Below are 19,789 nucleotides of genomic sequence, written 5' to 3' on the forward strand. Positions count from 1 at the left end.
TTCTTATACTTACCTCGGAATTCCCTTTTCTTCCTCTGGAACATACCATCTGGCAAAAAATCATTTCCAAGCGAAGAGTATATCTGCAATACATGCATTATGGCCTATTCTTCTGGGAGCCAAACTTAATTCACCTTATAGCTGGTTTAAACTATTTAACGGTATGGTAACCTCTGTTTTGATCTATGGCTCACCAATTTGGTCAATGCATTACCTTCTACAACTCGACAAATGCTTCTCTTTTTTTATTAAGAAACTATTTAATTTGTCAAAATATACTCCAAATTACATATTGCGATTGGAACTCGGATATACCTCTTTATCTATTACATTTATAAAGTTGATTGTTAAATTCTGGATACGTATTCTCAAAATGCCGGACTCTAGACTTAGTAAGAAATCATATTTACACCAATATAGCAACTCGTCCACTGAGTCAAAATTTAACTGGGCTTCAGACGTCAAACTGTTACTTGAAAAATCTGGCTTTGGGTTTGTTTGGTTTGCTCAGGATCCCAACACAGCTGTTAAGTTTCTGCCACAGATTCTGCAAACACTTGTAGACCAAAATCTCCAAATTGACATGAGTGCTATGGAAAATAGTAATAACCACCCTCATTATAAGTTTCTCAAATCGCATCCATTTGTTGAGGATTACATGACATCAAAAATTGATATCACAGTGAAAAGAGTCCTTTTTCAACTTAGAATGAAACATAATTCAATCTTTTTTCATGGAAAAATTTTTGCAATATCTCCCCACAATTTTTGCAATATGTGCAATCTGAACGAACTCGAAACCTGGCACCATGTTTTTTTCAATTGTTCAATCTATCATTCATATAGACGAAAATATCTTTCTAACCTCATAAGTCATTTTGATTTGAATGGTCTCTTAAAATTATCTCATAAACAATATCACTCAATTTTCAATTTCATTTCAGCTGCTCAAAGACTAAAAATTTTTTTTTATTCTCACAGAAAGCGAGTATGCAAATGAATCCAAGACATAAATATATTTCGATGCACTCTTTGATATATATGTGTATTTTTGTTTTCCTATTCAAAGAATCTTCTTATGTTCCTATTCAATGTGTTTTTGTTTTAAATATTTTTATGTATTTTTTTCTTGCTTTATTCAATATATTGTTTGTAACGTTTGTCACGAATGTAACTAACTCAGTGCAATCCTATTCCCCAATCTCAAATTGATGTATTGTCTCTCTACCTTCTGTGTATGACATATATTCAAATGCCACCACCATTGTAATAGGCTCACGGCCTAACAATAAAAATTCTGCCTGTCTGATAGGTTTCTATAGAAAAATCATTTGATTCGTTCCAGAAATGGCCAAAATTTGAAAATAAGTTTTTAAAACACCAAGGGCCGTTACAAAAAATGGAAAAACTGACTGAAGGCTGTAATGAACAACTTAAAAATGGAATAAATGAGAATTTATTCCATTTTATTCCAATTTATTCCATTTTATTCCAATTTATTCCATTTTATTCCAATTTATTCCATTTTATTCCAATTTATTCCATTTATTCCACATGAAGATGATATTCTGAGAATCTTTTTATTTTACACCTTGTACACAACCAATACACACTTTTATTTAGTCTACTAAAGCTGGTATTAACACAACCCAGTCGAGTTCTTAGGTGTCCCCATCCATATGTAATTTTGTTAGCTCATTTCTGTCTCATACAAGCAGATAGGGGAAAAAAAAGCTCCTACAATGTTCATACTGTTCAGTTTTATGGTAAGAGTCTTGCTCTAAAAGAACGTGTGCTCTGAAAACATAGGTTTTTTTTCCCCTATGCATTTTCTATTAGCTGAATCTTCCATTTTACATGAAATGATTAAAAACTAAGAAAAAATTCTGATGTGGACATGAGTTAATCAGACTCGATGATTGGTATAAAAATTCAGCTCATAACATGACTATTTTATATTAGCACATGCATACGTATCAATGAAAATGTTTGTTAGCAGAATCTGTATTCATTAGCTGAGGCAGAATAATCGCAAATAAAATAATTGCTAGCCAAAAAATTTGTAAGCCAAAGTGTTTGTTTACCAATGTATCATTGTAATCCACAGATTATACTTAATAAAAATATCAGAATCCTGTTGTTGATTATGTACCCCTGTGTCTTATATGAAGCTTTTCTTCTCTCAGAGGTTGGAATAGACATATATTTGAAAAAATAATTTTCAAAAAATAATTTTAAAGATTTGTAGATGGTGTATAGATTCGAGTAGAAAGGTTAAAAATTTTTATTCAAACAACCCCTTCCATTCCTTAAAATTTCATTATTAACGAATGAAATTTTTTGCATGCAGATTATATGCTCCTGCTGCAGACTATATGATGATATTGTTTCTTAATGTAGTGAAATTGGCATTTGCAGATTGTGCGCAGGAAATTACGGGTACATGCTGTGGTAACATAAAAACAGCACTTACAATTTTTATGTAAGCAACAAAAATTTTTAAAGCCAGTTCAGGGAATGATCCAGTTTAAGGAGAGCCAGATAACAGATATTATATTGTATGACCTCTGCTGAAATATTTTAAGTGATCTTCCCTTGTTTCACCTTGATATAGTCAATATGAAATTATTTTTATGGAATTTAAGAATGTGTGCGTGTGTGTGCAATGCATCACATTAGAATCTAGTTCTTATTATACATACAGTGAATTATTGCAAATGCAATACTCGATGTAATAATAAATCCTCATACAACAATATTTTTGCAAGTCTTGTTTGGATATGTCTATACTCTAATGTTAAACTGCTGCCTCTTGATATAGCAGTAATCTCTCTACAACGATATCTTTCTCGATTTTCAGACTATCGTTATATCAAGGTTTTGCTGTTTATATGTTTATAGATTGCACACATTTTTATTTCCATTTTTATTGCTTTTCTTGTGAAATCATTTGCAAACCATTATCTTTGTGAACTTTCCAATTTCAGACAAATTTAAAGGACAATGTTGACATTTTAGTATCAATGGGAGAAGCCTATTACTGGAATGGTGACTTTTCTAATGCTCTACCTGTATTTGAAAGAGTGAGTAGAAGTCATCTTCAATTTCTGTTTGTTTTGATTCATCTGTAGTTGATGTTTTTCAGATAAAGACATTTATTTGTATGTAGTGTATGTAATCTAGATGCAGTAAAATAATTACTTATGCAATTATAAATGCACTCTGACATTTTCATTTATTGATGCATTTTTCATAATAAAGGGCTAATAACAATAATGAACCATTCAGCTGAAATAACTCAAAAACCTGATAAAACAGACAATGAATATAAAACTTATATTGAAATTTTTCTCATGGAAGTGTGTTCCCATACTACAGTGGTGCCTCACAATTTCACAGTCTTGTCATTTGAAATTCCCGAACCCTGCTTGATTGCTCATGTACATGCATGAAATTGTCAGACATCATTTGTTATTGGTTTTTTCATATTGGGTTGAGATGGTACTTGTTAATGTTGCATGTGATAATTTTTAATTCTTCATTTCTCAGAATTTTATATATTGCGTACTCACAATACTCAAGTAATTATATTTATAAAAGAAATCTAAGAATGATTCTAAATAAAGTGAACAGGGGAATAAAATAAATATAATACAATCAAACGTGTATAGCATAATCAAACAAGTTAATTTTCTTCTCAATGTTTCCCATCGCTAGTGGTTGGCATCATCATGAGGTATGTATAAGTTGCATTACTGAATACTGAATTGGAAGATTAATTTCCAGCCAGCGATGTTGTTCTACTTTGACTTTTCAGAGTCCCTGGAAGCCAGACTGTTGAGGAATCTGGACCCTTGCCAAGTAAAAATACACTGTCAACTTTGTAAAATAAATTTTCAGGTATTTTTTTCTGAAATTATAGCTATTTGACAAGCTATATAATATGCCAGTGGTAGCTGCAAGTCTAAGATTTGTAACTGAGAAGTCAGTCAGCTTTTGAAATGCCTTGGACTTGTAGCTTGCAAGCATAGGCGTATGCAGAATTTTCTCGGGGGGGGGGATTTTCAGATTTTTTTTCTTCTGGGGGGGGGGGGGGTTTACGTTTTTTCCTGCAAAATAACACTATAATCTTGGCTCGGGGGGGGGGGTTAGAACCCCAAAACCCCCCTTTGCGTATGCCAATGCTTGCAAGAAACCTTTTAATTAAGTACAGTAAAACATTCCCTCTTAACGGACACCCCCTCTAATACAGTCACCCCTCTGTTACGGCCAAATAATAATTTCCCCTTGTATAATAAAAGTATGTATTTCAAACCCCTGATTAACAGTCACCCCTCTTTTATGGAAATTTTTTTTTGTCCCGCCAGCGTCCACAAAAGAAGAGTTTTATTGTATTTGTGATGCGACATTAAAACCTCATAATGATGCCAACCAGTACGTTGGAAAAGAAATAAACTTTAGAAATAATTGAATTTTTGTCTTCTGAGAAGCTCTTTCAATACATCTTCAATCAGTACAGGGATGGAGGAAACTGCTTGTTATTTCAATTGGAGAAGGGCAGATAAAGAGGGATCCAGTAAAATACCGGAGCAATAATCTTCAACCCTAAGCTGATTCCAAAAAAATTGTTGATGCAGTTAAGTAGTAGCAAAAATGGTGCAGATTATATATGCTCCTAGTACAAAAGAGTTCACTCTTTCTAATGTATCAGCTGCGTCATTTATGACTCAGACACTCCCTACAAAATTATCATTTCCTCCCTTAATTTGAACAGTATCAAACTCTAATTAATCAAAATTTATCAGTTTATTTGATGAATGCAGTTTTCCTTTTTCTTAATTCAACAGTTTTCTCTTGCTTGAAAAGCAGTATGCATAAAAAAATTATAGTTTTTTTTTGCTTTTTTCATATAAACTTCTATGCATGATTATTACTTTGCAGGCTCATAAGCTAGACCCATTACTATTAAAGGGAATGGACATATATGCAGCGCTACTTGCTAAAGAGAAGAAAGTAAAGGAACTTGAAATGTAAGGCTGTTTATAACTATAAAATCATTTCTATCTGCTAATAAAAATGCATTTTTAGTTCATGAATGTCAGTTATGACTTTTGATTATTTAAATATTGTAGAATTTTAAATGAATGTGACAAAAAGTCTTACATTTTTTTCTTTCCCACAAGGGGTTGAAATAAAGCTTCAATACCTGTACAATATTTAACTGCATGAAAATTCTTTAACGTTAATCAATCAGTATCCCAGTAATGGTTAAAAGAAATGCCCTTCTGTCATGACCATATTTATGATTTTCATTTGCTCCAGTACCCAACTGGTGTAAAATGCTTGCACAACTGCATCTTTTCATTTCTGATTCCTAGGTGCATTTGCAACTAAATATTCTGTGACAAATATTGGTGGGTTTGGTATAAATAATCATGTCTTCTGAAGTTTTGACTATTAAATCAACACCCTGTACAGCTTATAGATGCTCATTAAAAACCGCTGATTGAAAGCAAATTGGTTATTGCTTTGTTTGAACTTCTGGTTATCAAACATATATATCTTGTAATCCAATTAAGTTTAAAATATGAAAATTTTTATTCATTCCAGCTTGTCTTCACACATGATTGCTATTAGTGATTCTGTACCTGAGCCATGGATTGTGTTAGCGTACCTGTGCTATGTAACCAAGAAAGGCAACCGAGCTGTAAACTTTGCTCAAAAGGTAAATTTTCTATTTCCCACATCATTCATAAAAAATGTTGGCAATTGTTTTGAATTCTTTCTGGAACTCATCATCAATCTCGGATGGCAGGAACCTTTGAAAGTTTGAAATGTACAGTAATGTTTACAGTCCGTGTTTTATTTATAATTGAGAAAGTCATTCATTTTCTAAGATAAACACTACATAAGTTCTCTGGTTATTGATGAAATAAGCATTTAAAATTTATCATGAATATCACATCTAGTGTACATTATTTATATTCTGGTATATATGAAAAGATAAGTTTGATGCTTTGCCTATAACACTTTGTTCGTGATACATATATATATTTTTTTTTTACTCAAGTGATGTTCTTTATCAAATTATTTTTCAAATTAGGCCTGCATGATCAACCAAAGGCATGTAGAGGCTCTGTTATTAAAAGCCAATCTTCTCCTCGAACTCAAAAAGACACAAGAAGCGATCACTCACTTTGGAGAAGCATATAAGCTTGCCCCATATCGATATGAAGCTCACAAAGGTTCATTATTTTTATTGCATGGCACAAAGTTTAATTTTATAGATAAGCGGTGCATTAACAAATTAGCTCTTTTATTTCAGAAAATTGTTAGTCTTGAGGGTTTTTTGCATTTTTTCAGAAGTTACTACTACAGAGTCATTCATGCCCTATTCAAAGTTTCTTATGTTTCATTCGTGTGATTATAAGAAAAACAATTATTGTTTTTTTATTGCGAGCTAAAAAAAAGGGAGATTATGTTTTCAGAGCACCTTTTCTTCCAGTGCAAGACTCTTACAGGGGTGGGAAGTGACAAAGTCCATTTCGGAGCAGCTTTGGAGCAGCAAAATTCAGGATTCGGAGCAGTTGGGAGCAGCAAAATATAGGATTCTGAGCAGTTTTGGAGCAGCAAAATGTAGGATTCTGAGCAGTTTTGGAGCAGCAAAATACAGGATTCGGAGCAGATATTTATAAATTGGAGCAGGGAAATTAACAAGAATATTTTCATTAACCCTCACCCCTTTTCAAAATAAAACAACTGCACTGTCTTTTGTTATCAAACATCTTTTCATCAGCTTGTTTTTTGTTTTTGGTGTTTCAGGCTTTTGACACCTTGTTTGAAAGAGTGGCTGTCATAAAATTTTTCACACCAGTCTAAGATGATTTTTGCTTACTGAGGGCACTATATTGGTTGTCTGGAACTGCAGCACTTCGAATGGGCTAAAAATTTTATATAAGTTTTCAATTTTTTCATACTCGGACAGAAATTGTTGTAAAATGGGAGAGAATTTAGGAAGAATCAACAGGACGTTTGGCGATTAAGCACTCATTATTTGGCGATATTGGTGATCCGACACTCGTTATTCGGCAAAGTTTCTAAATTAGCATTCATAATTCGGCAGAAATGCACTTTTTACTCCCGCAGTGAAAAAATTTTTCACGAAACATCGGGATTTGACGCAATGAAGATCGACTACAGTAATTTCTGCTGCTTCCAGTGGCAACTTTTTTTAAACGGCAACTGTGTGACTCGCATTTGCGCTTTAAAGCTGAAAGACCATTGCAAACCATCTTCAGTTGCACGATCACGGATGTTATCGGGGTTTCGCGATGGAAAGGCTGATAGTTTAAATAAGGCATACAGTGGAATAAAACACGCTCTTAGAAAGAATCGTTTCGCGGCAAGCAGGAACAAAAATTTTTGCCGTCCTTTCTGAAATTCCGGGCATACTGAAACAAAATTTGTTATTTGGCGCAGAAAAATACAAAAATACACTATTGGCGCAGAGTTCCCACCCCTGCTCTTAGCATCAAGCTACACCAAGCCACTACTCTGGCTATATCGCTATATTGCAATTTACTGCCATTAATGAGATGGGTTGGAAATGAAGTGACAGCAATTCTGATGATCATTGGTGCGAAAACTTGGTTTATGACGTGGCTGTTTTATGTTAGCTGTGCATTAATATTAATATCAATGAAAATGTACCTTAGCTGAGGCAGAAAAGTCATGGAAAAAAATCTTTGTTAGCCAGAAAATTCATAAGTTGAGGCATTTACTGGCAGAGGTATCACTGTATAAAGTTACTGTACAAGCCACACATGATTTCTGTACATGCAAGTTAGGAATTTTTCCTGAACCAACATAATTTTATGCCTGAAATTTAAGCAGTATATATTCACTAATAAGCCAAACAGCTTTTTGACTTGTATTCATTGATCATAGTTCCTGAATTCAATCTTTTTTAAGGTCTTTCAGAGTCAAAGGTTCTTACCAGTGGCATCAGAGCTGTAGGTGCTTGAGCACTCACTGTTATTTATGGTAAGGGTCTGAGCACCTACTAAATTGGTTCAGGAATAAAAATTCCCCAAGTAAAGATCAAGGCAAACACCCACACAAGTTTCCAAACACGTCGTACACCCCTGGTTTTGACTATAAGTAAAGCAAGAAAATTTAGGCTTCTTAGTCATTATCACAACAGTCAATCATTGCTTTCTGTTTCTCGTTATTAAAGACGGCTTTTCATTTAAAATGAGTTTGAGTAATCCGAATAATTTTAACTTAAATATTCATATCATTACCCTTTTCTAATTACAAATAACATTACCCTCAACCTTGTGCTATCTGAGCAATAATTTCATGCTGGCTCTCTTCCACATTCAATAAAATTTCAAAATTTTTCTACCCTAGTTAAAATTTGGCATTGGGAAATCAAGGTACTATTGAATTTAAATGTCCTAAGGTCTGTCGGCTCCTTAGCCGGGAACTCTCTCTTCATTGGTGTTGATGTTTGTTAATGTCCAGAGATTATGAATCACAAAATTATTAACCATACAACTTGCGTATTGAAAATAAAGAAGAAGAAAAAAAATTAATGCTGAAGTACAGAATGTAGTTGTATGCATAGAGCCAAGATATAAATTCAAAAACAGATAATCTTTTTTTTATTCATTAAAAAATTTAGATACCGTATTGATAAATAGTTACAGCTGTGTGTAACACTAAAAAATTTCCATTCACTATAATTTCTTACAAATGGGCTAATAATCAGTGAGTTTTTTAGTTTTGTTTGAGCACATAGCACATTGCTCTTAGAGATGAAAGGACTTGTGCATTGTGCTTTCTAAATTGTTATGTTAGTAGTCACAGACATGTTTATGCATATGATACATTTTGAGTTTTCATTATTTTTAGGTTTGGTAGATTGTTACTTGGCCTTACATAGAACGAGAGAAGCTATTGCGATGGCAAGCACAGCATGTAAACAGTTGGGGCATTCAGCAAGAGCTTTGACTGTAAGTAATCAATCCTTGTTTGGAATGTGTTTGTATTTCTCTTCATTTGTAACAAATTTTCAGGTTTTGACCTGTCGTGCAAAAACAATTCAATAGTTTTATAGCCATAATAATATTATTCTCCAACAAATCATAATTCTGAACAACTGGGGTTAGATCTCACATAATTTTCTTCTCTTTAGCTATACTAATACAGTTACACCTATGTGTGACCTCACTGTGTGATACAGAAACCTGTCTTGAATGAAATCAAAAGATAGTCCTATGGATGATTAGTACTTTGATGTACACCTTTATAAATAGAAACTCGTCTATAATTATTTCAATCTCTCTATGTTCTGTTTCATACAGGTTCCACTGTGTAATTCAGCCCATTAAAAAGTCTTACCACAAAGAGCAACAGGCCTACAACGGTATGAATATTCAATCATTACACTTCATTCACAATTCGAAATGTAGATGATAGCTCTAAAAAATCAGCACAACACTAGATACTCACTCAGACTGTTAGGGTACATACACTCACACTTTCAGCACAACTCAATAGAAAACTGTCCATTTTGATAGGACCAGAATTTTGTTCAGTTTGAAAGAAATTATGTTAATTTAGAAGACATGGTCTTGTAAAATTGACTGAAATGATGACCATTGATAAATTTTATGAAAATGGATCCCGATTTGAATTTCAAGTTCTTTGACGCGTTGAGCATTAATCATGTTTTACAGTTTTGGCTGTTATTTATATATATATATTTGTTTTATAGCTCTATGCTTCAGTGTTGATGAAAGATCCTGTTTCTGTTGAAAAGGTAAGGTTTCATTCTTTTGATTTGTTATCTGAGGTTTTAACCTTATTCTACGTCAACTCCTATTTATTGATAGCATTCAACCTTATTTTATTTTTACATTTTACAGGCTAAATCACTTTTAGAAAAAGCTCTGAAGCAAGATCCGATGTATCTAAATGCTGTTTATCAATTAGCTGCGATATATGAACAGGAAAGGATGTATGAAAAAGGAATCGAATTGTGAGTTTTGCTTTGAGTTTGTGTCATGAGAATATCTTATATGGAATGTTGTGGAAAATTTTTAGAGCTCATGTCACTGTGCTAGGTCTTTGGAACTACTGACCCAGTATGTAGCCTTGAGCGTCTAAGTGGCGTGGTAGTAAGAAGCTCATCTACCACCATGAAGGTTGCTGTCACGGTCCTGGGTTCGAACTCGAGAGAGGATATAGACAAAATATTTTCCCTAACGAACTCAAGGTGACCACCAATAGACAGTGCCTTCATTTCCAACTCATCTCATTAATGGCAGTAAATTTCAATATAGCAATATGGCCAGAGTTGGTGCTTTATGAAGTAGTATGCAGCCTTGAGTTAAAAATGACTAGATAAGGGATGTTCAGAGATGCATTAGTTCCTATATTAGTTAATGTCAGTAATTTAAAGTATGACTCATTGACTAGTAGAAAAATACAATACATATGAAAAACTGGCTGTGTGAATAGATATTAATGTTCAGGAAAGGAAAATTCATCTCTGCCCTCACTGAGACTTGAACCCTGGTTTCTCGCATGCCAGATGAGTGCACTACCTCTAAGTTGTGAAAGAAGATAGAATATTCCCTCCTTAGAGCTTATATGCCGTCTAACCCCGTTATACTGCCCCCTTCCCCATTGTAGCACCAACCCCACTTACCACCACAAATTTCCATATAGGGATTATAATGTAGAAAACCCTATATAGCATCAACTCGTTGTAACACCAACTGTTTTTTGGAGGCATGCAAAGTATATGTGTCATTTTCCAAGAAAATTTCCACAATGCTTCTCCCATCATTTCGCTTCTTTTTTTCTGAAAGGAGTTGAGGAAATTCTTTTCTCATTCTACTGTTATTATCAGTCAACATGGCAATAGTTTAGAGCAAATGGCAGAATAAAGAATAATGTTTGGTTGGAGGGGACGGGATCTTAGAAACACATTGAATACCTGAATGCTTGTAGGAACAAAACAACCAGTGTATGCAATGAAGCAGAGGGCAAAGTGTACAATTTTTTCCAAGGTTGCCAAATGAAGTTTTTCAACAGTGCATATTTTTACTCGCTGATCACACCACTTTCAGTTCTATCATCTCTCTTGATTCACAGCATTCAAATTATGCCAAAAGGTGTTTCAATGTCTGAGAAATAAAAAATTTGTGACTATCAAACCAAAACAGACTAAAAAAGCAATGCTGCCATTTTTTTCCTTTGTTTATTTTGCTTTTTTACTTATAAAATGCATTGCTAAATTTATACACAATTAAAATAATTTCAGAGATAAGTGTAAAATATGTATCTCTTAAGTATTATATCAAGAAATATTTAAGTATAATATTGTACAGTTTTTAAAATTTTATGAATTTTCCCATCTTAAAATTGAATGTGAGTAAAATAGGTTATTTTATTTATGGAGTAACATTAATAAGTAGAGCCCAGAAGTTTAGGCTCTAAAAAAGGTTGAAATAGGCTGGCAAAAAAGCACTAAAAAATACCTAAAATAAGCACTAAAAGGTCATTTATATAATTTATGGAAAAAAAGAGAAATTACTAAAACTAAGGTATTAATTGTCTAAAAACTAGCTGAAACATTGATTGCATTCAATCCCATTTATTACTTTAATTAAGATTTATAATAACTGCATTATAACGCAAGTTAAACTAATTTCAAGCCCAAAATAAAATGTTAGTAGACCCTCGTTATTAGGTCAATTCCAGGACCACAATTACTAGATAAGGAGCCCATAGAGAAAATTATCTGTAAGACTCCGAGTTGTGAATAACTCTCGTTTATTTTTTGTATTATTTGGAATGAATATTATCATTTCTATAGTTGAAACACAACTACCTTGTTCTAATGTAGTAAAAATATTTTTTTTTATATTACCATTTATGCGGGACTCCTTCAAGAGCGGGGCCCTGTGTGGCCACATCTGTCACACACCCCTAAGGGCGACTAGTAAATTTAATAGAATACTAAATATATGTTTGTAAAATAAATAGCCTCGGGTGTTTGCAGTGCATTTATGATGTAAAAAACAAAGTCAGCAGAACAACATGGGACTCGGAGCCCTGTCTGCTCCTACCTCGCTTTGTGTTGTAAGACATGTTGTCAATTGATGATCTCTTGGGATAGTCATCGGTCAGCTATACATATACAATGCAGTCCAATGCCTGAGTGAGACATATAATATGAAGCATGTGGAGCAGCAAAAAAATTACAATTTACCTCTGCTTTTGAGGGCTGGGCTTTATATGGGCTGCATTCATCTGAAACAAAATCATTCACGTTTAACCCCATCTGGTCTAAGCAAAGTTAATGCACGGCAACACAAACTTCTCTATCTCTCAGATCACTTATTCACATTTAAATGGTGCTGGAAGGGATGGGGTGGGGCTTTCTGATGATAATTCGTACCGAGAGAGTTGGAAAATATTAAAAACAACAATTCTTTTGTTCTCAATGCTCAAAATATTCAAGATGTATAGATGCCACTGAAATTCACTAATAAATTTAAAAATATGTTAAAATAGGCATTCACAGCAGGAAAACTTCAAAAAAGCCAATTTTACCAAACAAGTTTGAAAATAGGCAAAAAAAGGCATTTATGGCATTTTGTCTGAACTTCTGGGCTCTACTTATACGGTCTGAGATACAATAGTTCATAATAAAGGTGTGAATTTATGTAATGAAGCCTCTCCGAAACGCTATTCCAACCATGATCCGATATAATGCCAAACTCGTTATATTGACAGATTTCTTTGGAACCGATGGTGGCGTTACAACAAGGTTCAACTGTATATGGCTACACACGATTGATGGCGGTAACATTCTGCTAATGTTACCAAGCTGGCAGCCATTCAGCGTATATAGTAATATTTTGTTAGAACTGAGTGTATCCCATAGAGACTTAACATTAAACGAAATCTCTGAACAATGACAACTTTGGATATGGAGTATGAAAAAAAAAAATGCATATCGCGATGAGAAAAAATGATAATTTTCAAGCTGATTTTTATGCTTTCTTTTCCTGAGTACAAATGCTAGATGGGTGTACTATTGAAGATAGTGAAGAGGAAAAATGATTTGAAGAGATAATATAGGGGACAACAGAAAACACCTGTTGTCAGCACTCTAAAACTAGAGCAGCGGTTCTCAACTGGTGCTCCATGTGCACTTCCCAGGGTCTGACCTTGATTCAAGGAAAATAAAATAAATCAGTAAATTTTATAGATAAATAAAAAAAAGAGGTCTGCAGGGGGGTTCTGCCATAAAAATTATATAAGAAAAGAGCTCGTCAAGTCAAACAGGGCTCTGCCGTAAAAATTCTATACTGAAAAGGGCTCTGCAAGTCAAAAATGGTTGAGAACTGCTGCACTAGAGAGGGATATGCAAGTTATCAGATTACCAGAAACCCTTTGTTTATTTGGCACTTTCTACTCCAAGGGATGTTTCCATCCAGAAGAAAAAATGGTGCTCACGAATAAGGAATAGAAATGTCCAGGATATTGATTTTTTGAGAGGGATGCATTAATCTTTTTTTTAACATGAATGTATGTCAGCGCCTATGTCTTCAGCCATCAGATTTGGACTTGGGAATGCCCTGGATAGAAATTCTAGTTGAAGGTCCAGTGGGAACAAAGAACTACTTGGGGTTACTGGTACATTGTCTTGGTCCATATAGATTTTCCCCACTTGTTTTGTTCCACCTGAGCACTGCAAGCCTGAATTTTAAGATATCATGACAGTGCTGTAGATCAATTAATCAGTTATTATAGTATTATTGATATAATCATATATTTTAATATAACTAATTGTATAACTATCATAATCAGTTGCAGAATGAATTGTCATTTCACATGTAGATAGCTTTCCCCCCCCCCAGAAATGAAGCTATCCTCTCCCAATAACAGCCATCTCCCAATAGCGACCACATTTTCACGTTTCCGTTAGTGGCCAATGCTCGGAGATTGTACTGTATATACTCTCCTAGGAGGGAATATTCTATCTGCTTTCATAGCTTAGAGGTAAAGCACTCATTTGGCATACGAGAGACAGGGGTTTGAGTCCCTGTGAGGACAGAGATGCATTTTCCATTCCTAAACCTCAATATCTCTTCACACAGCCAGTTTTCCTATATATATATATATTGTATTAACAAAGAAGAGGACGTCTTTCTGTACATAGTGGAAAAATATTGAGTATGAATTAATTTTCAAAATTGCATGCGATATACATACACGAAGTAAAGCTTTGCTAATAGCTAGGATATTGTTTGCTTATTCCTTTAAGCAACAATGACAAGATATCTAGCTTCCTCTTATTTTAGCATTGACAAGCCCAGATATTTTTAAGATTATATTATATTGATCTTCATAATAAATAACTTAATTTTGAACTTTATTCAAAAATATACACAAATTAAAAATACATGTGAACACATATCTAATGAATATAATAACGCTGTTGCTAAAAAGAAAATATTTGATAACTAATTCCTTTAGGCCTTCTGTAAGGACTTTTCAGTCTCTTGAAGTGTTTTTTTTGTGTGTGTGTATGTATTTGTGCTTTGTATGCTTACATTTGTGTATTATATGTTTGTATTTGTGAAATTTAAAAAAAAAAAATCATAACTTATACGAAGTATCACACATTTCTCGTTTTTGTGAAATTCCAAATTCTTAAATGGGATAAAGCTCTTTTTTTTCCACTTTCTGATATCTTTTTTAATTTGCATTCCAGATTGAAAAAACAGATGGAGCAACAAAGTTCTTGTCGCCTACACCAAATGCTTGGTGATTTCCTGGCGAGAACAAATGAACATGAAAAAGCTCTGCATCACTTCAGCATAGCGCTAAAGTAAGCATGGTGTTTCTCATAATTTTAATTTTCAGAACTTCAGATATTGCTTAACAATATAAAAATTTCAGTTCAAAATACACACATTGATTGCGTGTAATGTTTAAAATGACTATGTTAAAATAATAGTACGAATAAGAATAATTTATTTAATATGATTGGAAAATAATTTTCTACTCTCTACAGAATTGTTTTGGACTATATATATATATATGTTTTTTTTTATTCTTATAAATTGTACAATTTAAATGAAACATAGCATATAAATGCTGATAGGAAAACTATGGAATAATTTGATATTTTTCAATTAAACATGAGAATCATCTTGTGACCTTTCAAAATTCTTTTTACTGCTTATATATATGTGTATTGATATATAAACCATCTGCTGTATTTTTTTTATAACAGGTGTTTGAAGAGTTCTTTTATACCATATATGTAATGTTTATTTCTATTATTAAATTATATATATCTAGATAATCACTGATTACTTAAAGCAATACCCTTATTGTACATATCATTAGAGTGTATCAAGCAATCAAAATACTAAATTGTAGGAGTAAAATGTCCTTTAATTTGGCAGTACTGTCTTGTATACGATACTTAAGAAACTCCTGTAACTTATTCTTAGTGCAAAAGTAAGAATAAGTTTGACTATGATATGATATATTTACTTGCATTAATAATGCAATGGTTTTCCAATTAAAGCTGTATCAAAATTTGTAAAACAATGCTTTAGGTATCAAGTTCTGCCAGCTGTGCTTTGATTGAAAATACTCTTTAAAACTCTGGATTTATACAACCCAAACTAAGAAATTTTTAAGTAAAAATAAAAGTTTAATTAAGGTGTTAAGGGATGCTGTGTTTTTGAAGAATTTTTGAATAGAATAAAATTTTAGCCAGATCAGAAAATTTAAAACATCAAAATTAATATGACATGAATGTCGCTCTCCACTTATACGCTCTACGAAGGAAAATCTCTATCTCCTCTGTAGCTTAGTGGTCAGAGCACTCGTCCGGCAATCGAGGGACCCGGGTTCGACTCCCGGTAGAGGCAGAGATGAGTTTTTTCCTTCCTTAGAAAATTAACATCTCAAATAATAAATATCTTCACAACATACAGTCTTCAGTATATCTTGTATCAAAATTAATATTTTTCCTCAGTAATTATAATTCTGAATATAAAACCCTTTTATCTACATAAAAGTGTTGTGTTATTCAAAATAGCTATCAGGTTAAAAAACGATTTGACAATATTGATAATATATATGTTTTTGACTGTTTCAATATTGAGTTAGCTTCTAAGGTCAAAAAACTAACCCTGTGATCTCCTATCATACATTATATTTGTATAAAACTTTTGTATTTTGTATAAAAAAACCCTATTTCGCTTAACAAATTAAACACGAATTAAGTAATGAGTAGTTTAGATAAAATGGACCATAAAATTATGTTTTATATGTTCTAAACTCTTCTTACGTCGAAAAGTTCAAAATTGTGAAATTATAGTTAATATTTTGTATTAATTATTGTAATAAATTAGTGTTTAAAAATAAAACATTGTAATATGCAAAAAATTAAGTTTTTTTTATCACCTTATATACCTATTGTGTTCAAAACATTATCCAAAATCATTCATTTAAGTTTTGAGGGTTTTTGACAATTTAAACTAGTTTTTGCCTCTTAAGATTGTCACAAATTTAGCTTCTTCCCAAGAACTGTTATCGACTGTAACAACCTATCACCAAATATTGTAGATTGTACTACGATTTCCGAATTTTCCTGCGTGTCATTCTTTGGTAATTATATAAAGTTTATGAACAGCTCACAAGTGAAAATCGAAGATTTAGGGGGTTGCTTAGAAGCATCAATGCTGGAACAAGCTCAAAATATAAAATGCAGGCTTCCCACTTGTCCTACTTTCTGGTAAAATATCCTGCTTTCTAGGTTTTGTCCTACTTTTCCTACTTTTTTAGCAAATCCTATCAAAAAAATTTGCGTAATTGGTTTTTAATTGAGCAGTAAATCATTGATATATTGCCAAATATTGCAAATGTTGTAGTTTGCAATTAATGATTCTGCCAAAGCAGAAATTGTATCATTTTCAGAGTTATTTGGGGATGTATGTGGATCATTTGGTTTATTAATTTTTCATTTGCTGCTTAGTTTGAGGGTTCAGCATGTACAGTAGTCATTAAAAACTTCTGTCTGGATGGTAAAAAAATAGTTTTGTATTTATTACTTCATGGTCTTAGACAGTAACTATCATTCAAAATTATGGTCTACATTTTGTGTATAGGTGAAACAGGTTGCATTACGAAGCAGTTGGATGCATATCCATATTGTAGGTTTGTAGCATTCAGTTGTCTTTTGTATTTTTAAGGTATGAAGAGGCATAAAAAATATTTACAATGCTCAGAAAAGAGCTAGAAATGAAAGTTGTTCATTGGTCAAAAACCATGACACTAGTATTGATCAGTAAAATGAAAAAAATGTAAAAAAAATCCCTTCAAATAAAAAGGATGGACAATGCAGTAAAACCATCCTGTTAACCTTGACTTATTTAAATCGTATCTTGCAATTTACACATTTTGCACTGTGCTTTTGAAGTGGTCTCGAAAGAGCGCCATTCTTAAAAAGCTTACGTATCTTCTCATAATTTGCTGCTCATTGTCGAAGAGAGTTGATAGACTCTGCATTGTTGAAGACTACAAAAAAGAATGTAATGTATATTGTAAGGAGAAATAGAAAATAATTTTCTGTGTTTTGGCCAAACATTGTTTTTGTGACCAAGTCATTTCTGTGGTTTTGCTTTGACTTGAGCCAATCTTATAGGATACTAAAATAATGCTATGAAAAGAAAATTTAATTAAATTTTTTTTTATTATGCTATGATTATGGTGTCTAGGGAAGGGGGGGGGGGGTACCTTCCCTTATCCTACTTTTTAGTCCTGCTTTTTCTTACTTTTCCTAATTTTTGAGTGGGATCCCTGAAAATGCCTTTATCCGAAAAATATAAGGAGCTTGTGTGTTTGTGCGAGAGCAATAAGGTCAAGTAAAGGGTTAAAATTCTTGGAAAGATTGCTCTGTTACGTATGTCAAATTTTTGGTATATTCCATTTTGGAACTGTGTATAATGTCCTATTTTTGTTAATTGACAGTTTGGATCCCCTCAATCACAAAACTTTGGAGGGATGCCAGAGAGTGGAGAACCAAAATCCAGAGTCTTCTGAAAGCTTTGAAATCGATGTGGAAGACATAGCAGATTCTGAAAATGAGGTAAAAGAAATAATTTGGAATAATAATTTGGAGGGCTTAGAAGCCCATGAGTGTTAGTCAATGAACATTAAAAATTTGATAAAAGGATCCTTTTTTATTCCTTGGTCAGTATAAGTGACGCTATCTGCCATTACAATATAAAGCGACTTGAATGTTTTGGCAACTGAAACTTTTAACAATGAGAAGAGGCTCTTGCAATACAAGTCATTTTAGAAAATTGACTTATACTGATTGGCTTCTGAGCCCTCCATTTATCACTGTGACTGTTTCTTTCCCCCCAAAATATTGAATTTTTGATATCTTATATTTGTTGAACATGATCATCAAAATTTTGTTATAACCTATCAGTATATTTTCTAATTCATTAAATTTAATTTCTCAATCCTTTGTAAATTGAAAATGTGAATTAACAGTGAATTTTTATATCTTTCTTTTGAAATTAATTTTCCCGTAGGTGGAACTGGAGGAAAGTGAAGTTGATACAGTGTGGTCTGACGTTGAATACACCTGAGAAGTAAAACTGTATTAATAAGGAAATTTTTTGTACAAATTTTGTTTTCCATCAAAATTGTCTAGTTTGATTTCTTGTGTTGCAAGTCCTTGCATTTAGTTTTGAATCATGTCTTTCGTGTTTTTTAAATGTGGAAAATTTGTGTCAATACAGGGATTTCCCCCCATCCTTGTGTATACCAGCATTGTACAACTCAGTGTTTCAGACAGTAAAAACTTGATGATTTTATCAATTGTGCATCTATCTCTTTTTTTTTTTTTAAGCCGAGCGCAACTCAGGTCTATCGCCATGGGCAATTTACTACCTAGTGAGTTGTGCCGGAAGTGTAAGTATGTGTACCTAACAGTCTGAGTGTGTATCTAGTGTTGCATATGATTTTTTAGTGCTGCCATCTATATCTCAGAAATGAAGTGAGTGAAGTGTAATGACTGAATATTTGTACTGTTTGTAGGACTGTTGCTCTCTGTGGCGAGACTTTTTAATGGGGAGATCGGCTCGCATTTGCGCCTTCTATCTATCTCTTTTGAAAAGTGATTACAATAACAACACTTTATTAGTGAGAAATGTGGAATACAGAGAAAGGGGGAAAAAAATTACCAAGAAGCGAAATGGCCCGGCAATCACAAATTACAATTTGGTATGAATCATGTAAGCATAAAGATAAATAAATTAACACAACATCTATATACAAAAAAAAGGCTAAACACAGTAGGAATTAATAGGGCATGGTGGCAGCATAGGCATGTGATGATAATATTTCGATTGTAGAAAAAAAGGGGAAACTTCATTTTTTATGTTAAGTCAGTTCATATGTAATAATTGTAAGGGAGAAAAAGGAAGTTATAGGAGGGAAAATTAACCTAAAAAAACTCCAACATTGTTTAATGAAAACAGGTAGCATTTTAATTTTTTTTAAGGCTAGTAATGAAGTATTATTGTTAGGGAGTTGATTAGGTAAAGAGTTATAGAATCTATTATAGTATCTATTAAGAAGATCGTAACATTTATGGGGAACACACCTTTTGTACCACATTCACTAAGTTTTTCAATCAAGATTTCATGAGACAAGAAGTTCATCAAAA

The 19,789-nt window shown here is 33.0% G+C and overlaps 1 protein-coding gene across 1 annotated transcript in view; it reads left to right on the plus strand.

The window, feature by feature from the left end:
* APC7 (anaphase-promoting complex subunit 7) overlaps window positions 1–18,939 on the plus strand; it is a 51,031-nt gene extending 32,092 nt beyond the window's left edge. Inside the window, exons 8-17 of the mRNA XM_089232201.1 lie at window positions 2,988–3,083; window positions 4,942–5,030; window positions 5,611–5,725; window positions 6,104–6,245; window positions 8,917–9,017; window positions 9,782–9,826; window positions 9,933–10,045; window positions 14,801–14,917; window positions 18,079–18,196; window positions 18,651–18,939. Of these exons, the coding sequence (XP_089088327.1) occupies window positions 2,988–3,083; window positions 4,942–5,030; window positions 5,611–5,725; window positions 6,104–6,245; window positions 8,917–9,017; window positions 9,782–9,826; window positions 9,933–10,045; window positions 14,801–14,917; window positions 18,079–18,196; window positions 18,651–18,707 (993 nt within the window). The 3' untranslated portion in view covers window positions 18,708–18,939. The remainder of the gene's footprint in view (window positions 1–2,987; window positions 3,084–4,941; window positions 5,031–5,610; window positions 5,726–6,103; window positions 6,246–8,916; window positions 9,018–9,781; window positions 9,827–9,932; window positions 10,046–14,800; window positions 14,918–18,078; window positions 18,197–18,650) is intronic.
* The last annotated feature ends 850 nt before the right edge of the window (window positions 18,940–19,789 follow it).

Source organism: Pholcus phalangioides, unplaced genomic scaffold (genome assembly GCF_987345545.1).
Source record: "Pholcus phalangioides strain wild (caught in Gottingen) unplaced genomic scaffold, Ppha-v1.0 ptg000005l_1, whole genome shotgun sequence".
Taxonomy (NCBI): domain Eukaryota; kingdom Metazoa; phylum Arthropoda; class Arachnida; order Araneae; family Pholcidae; genus Pholcus; species Pholcus phalangioides.